This window comes from Hordeum vulgare, chromosome 2H (assembly GCF_904849725.1).
Source record: "Hordeum vulgare subsp. vulgare chromosome 2H, MorexV3_pseudomolecules_assembly, whole genome shotgun sequence".
Taxonomy (NCBI): domain Eukaryota; kingdom Viridiplantae; phylum Streptophyta; class Magnoliopsida; order Poales; family Poaceae; genus Hordeum; species Hordeum vulgare.
The window spans coordinates 593,596,636-593,599,997 of record NC_058519.1 but is presented as its reverse complement, the minus strand read 5'-3'; the positions used below and the strand labels follow the sequence as shown (position 1 = coordinate 593,599,997).

At 55.8% G+C, this 3,362-nt stretch overlaps 1 protein-coding gene across 1 annotated transcript; it reads right to left on the bottom strand.

Moving 5' to 3' along the window:
• Positions 1-425: 425 nt before the first annotated feature.
• Positions 426-2,180, bottom strand: LOC123427536 (cis-zeatin O-glucosyltransferase 1-like). The gene has a single exon (XM_045111611.1). The coding sequence runs from the start codon at positions 1,968-1,970 to the stop codon at positions 567-569; it is 1,404 nt and encodes a 467-aa protein (XP_044967546.1). The 5' UTR covers positions 1,971-2,180; the 3' UTR covers positions 426-566.
• Between the last annotated feature and the right edge of the window lie 1,182 nt (positions 2,181-3,362).

Sequence of the window (3,362 nt, the reverse complement as noted above, 5' to 3'; positions counted from 1 at the left end):
ACAACTTTGACGAACGTGAATGTAACTTTTTAGTGGACGGATGTAACAAAACCCAGACAAATTGTAGCCGAAAAATCGTTGACAATACGATAGGATTAGTCTTAATCCTATGACGCCTGCTCGACCGGTCAAGCGATTCGACCGACGCACCAACCCAAGCGTTTCCCTATTTTTAACATTGTGTTCCCGGAGAATCTTGATTGTAGATTTGTCTTTACATCATGTAAACCAGACAAAACTCTATAGAAGTCAAAGCTGATGACATGTTTAAGTATAGATCATGATCCCTGATCACTTCATCAACATCATAATACTGTAGTACTATGATTTATTTATTTTCCTTCCCACTTGCTTTTAGTTGAAAATACTTGGTAGATAATCATCTCCATCCTTCAAATCTTTCTTCTTGGCTCTTTGTGTAATTATTAAAAGTGAGCAGATGGATACATTGAAACCGACAAGTCATTGTATACTGAAATCCAGCTTTCGTACAAAGCCTAATTCAAAGGTTGAAACACATGCGAAGATTTCTGTGTATTTGTCTATGGCATGAACAGATACGCTGATCACCTTGTGACGTAAGCAACGAAGTCGTCGAGGCCTTTGCTCGAGGAGCCGCCGTCTGCCACGGCCGCGCGAACGGCCTCGCCGAGCACCTTCGCCCGCTGCCGCACCGCCATCCCTTTGTCTGTGAGCATCGCCTCCTCGATCACCTCCTGGATGGCCTCAGACGGTACCACCTCACTGTGCTTCTCCCATGGCCTCACGAGGAGTCCGACCTTGAGGTACTTGCAGAGAAGCTCCGCGTCCCACGGCTGGTCCGAGTGCATTGGCCAGGCGAGAATCGGCTTGCCGTGGCTCAGGCTCTCCATTGTCGAGTTCCAGCCGCAATGGCTCATGAATGCCGCCGTGGCGCCATGCGCCAGGATCTCCAGCTGCGGCGCCCACCCGGTGATCACCAGCCCCGTCCCCTCGGTTTCTTTAGTGAACTCCGACAGCAGCTTGTCGTGCCGGCTCTCGCCGGGCTCCGTGAATATGTCGGCACGGTCAGCTTCGCGCAACACCCAGATGAACCTCTGCCTGCTGCCCTTGAGCGCCGCTGCCAGCTCCGCGATTTGCTCTCCCCGGAGAGACGTCGTCGTCCCGAAGGACACGTAGAGCACCGACGCCGGCGGCTGCATGTCAAGCCAGTCCATGCACTCGTGCCGCGTCTTCGCCGGCGTCCGGGCAGTCGCGTCCAGCAGCGGGTTCAGTGGCCCAACTGCGAAGAGCTTCTGGTCCTTGAACACCGGGTGCGCCTCGATGGCGTCCATGAACTCGCCCTCGAGTGCGCGGCACGTGTTCATGACCATGCCGGCGCTGGGCACGCCCCCCTGCTCCTGCATCTCCTTCTCCGTCTGGAAGACGAACTCCAGGAACTCCTTGGACATGCAGGCGTCGATGGGGAGGAACTCGAGGCCGTTGTCGCGCAGGAGCGGGTGCTCGATGTCCAGCCACCCGACGTTGTACGAGATGGCCACGCACTGCAGCGCGAACGACTCGCCGTTGCTCAGCCGCGCCGCCTCGACGGCGGCGAAGGAGTTGAGCCTGTCGTGCACGACGACCACGCGGCGGTGGGTGGCCGAGAGGCTCTCCAGGAGGGCGGCGAGAGGGGCGCGCGCGGCGGTGGTGAAGATCTGCCACATGGACAAGAGGTGGTTCGGGAAGGGGCAAGGGGCGGTCGGGTCGGGCGCCGGGGACTCGTACGCCGAGACGCCGAGGTCGTGGAACTGGACGGAGCCGAGGGCCTGCGCATCCCAGCCGTGGAGGCGCGACCGCGCCTGCCGGAGGTGCGCCGCCGGCGCCGCGTAGTGCACGGAGAGCCCCCGCGACGCGGCCAGCAGGGACAGGTGCATGAGCTGGTTCAGGTGGCCCTGCGCCGGGAAGGGCACCGCGACAAAGGCCACCGATTCCATGGAGTCAACCGCCATTGAATTTCCGCGTGTGTACTTACAGTGTAGTAGAACTGCTTGTAGCACAGAAGGTAGATTGTTGCTCTATATATAGACAAGATCGTTCGATCGATCGGTCGATCTCTCCGCCAACAAACGAGCAAGAGCAAATGGGCTGTGATTATCCGATTAATCAAGGCCAGCGTGCGAGTCCAATTTCCATTGGTGACGTCGCGTACTAGGACATCCGGATCCAGGATATGATACAATACGTCCCAGGTTCGCTCCCGGTCATTGGCACCAACCATGTCATTCGCATCAGCATATGTATGGAATGACGGACGCCAAGAACCAAACATTTCATTTTATTTTTGAACTGAACAACCAAACGGGTTGGCGGCACGCACGACACGAGCTTCTTGGGATATCACACCCTGCAGAAGCGCCCAAGCGACGCGCCGGCTTCGTCATCCGTGACGACCGGCCGGTGGCCGGTCGTTTGTAGCGCCGATGAGGCCCGAAACGGAACATGCGGCTAGCGCTGAGAGGCGTACACGGTGACGTGCTAACTATTTGGTCCATTTTTAACTACTGTATGTAAGTTCGTGTGGTGTTCCTCTTCGTCTAGAAAAAACACCGTGGCAAGTACGTATAGTTCATCTGACTTCTCCAAGCTTGGTACTAGGTCGTAGTGAAATCAAAAGCTGGAGCCAGACTTCCACGCGCGTGCGTAGCATAGCAGCATCTCCATTTTTACCCGGTCTCGTGATGCGGTCGGGAGCTACCGCCGGAGGAGCGCGTGTCGTGGAGTGTGGAGGCTCCCCGTGGACAGGGCGCGCGCGCGTCGGTCGAGCTGCCGGCTTGGCCAGGCCACGGCAAGGGAGAAAGGCCACCGCCGTCGGCTTTAGAGTACAAAAACTGACCCATCACCATGCTCTGCTTTCGCCGCAGTGAGAGCGAATTATCCAACTGCGTGTGTGCTCCACTACTCCTAGTCTCCTGCGTACATACATATACGTTCCTGATAACGCTACCGTTTTTGGCCCAGCCGCATCCTCCACCTCGCCGCGTGACGCCTCGCTATCCCAAGAAGTGGTAGCAAAGAGAAACGGGGAGTTGCTTTGGGTGGTGGTATGTGCCGTTACGTGTTGGGTATTAGAACGGATCGACTGCTTGAGGACGGAGACGTGAAGCGGCCGCCCATGAGAACTTGTCATACCACGGTCAACAATACTAGCCTCGCGGCAATGATTAGGACATCTCCAAGGACCTCAAATCTTCCGTTAGGCCTTCCGTAATGCATTATCTCTTAGCGCGGTATCCTAGGTAGTATACGATCGTTAGATACAACCATCCTAATGTATTGTATGTTAAGTGTCGTATCTTAGTAAGCATGTATTTAATGATTTTGGCCTCATACTAATATGTGAT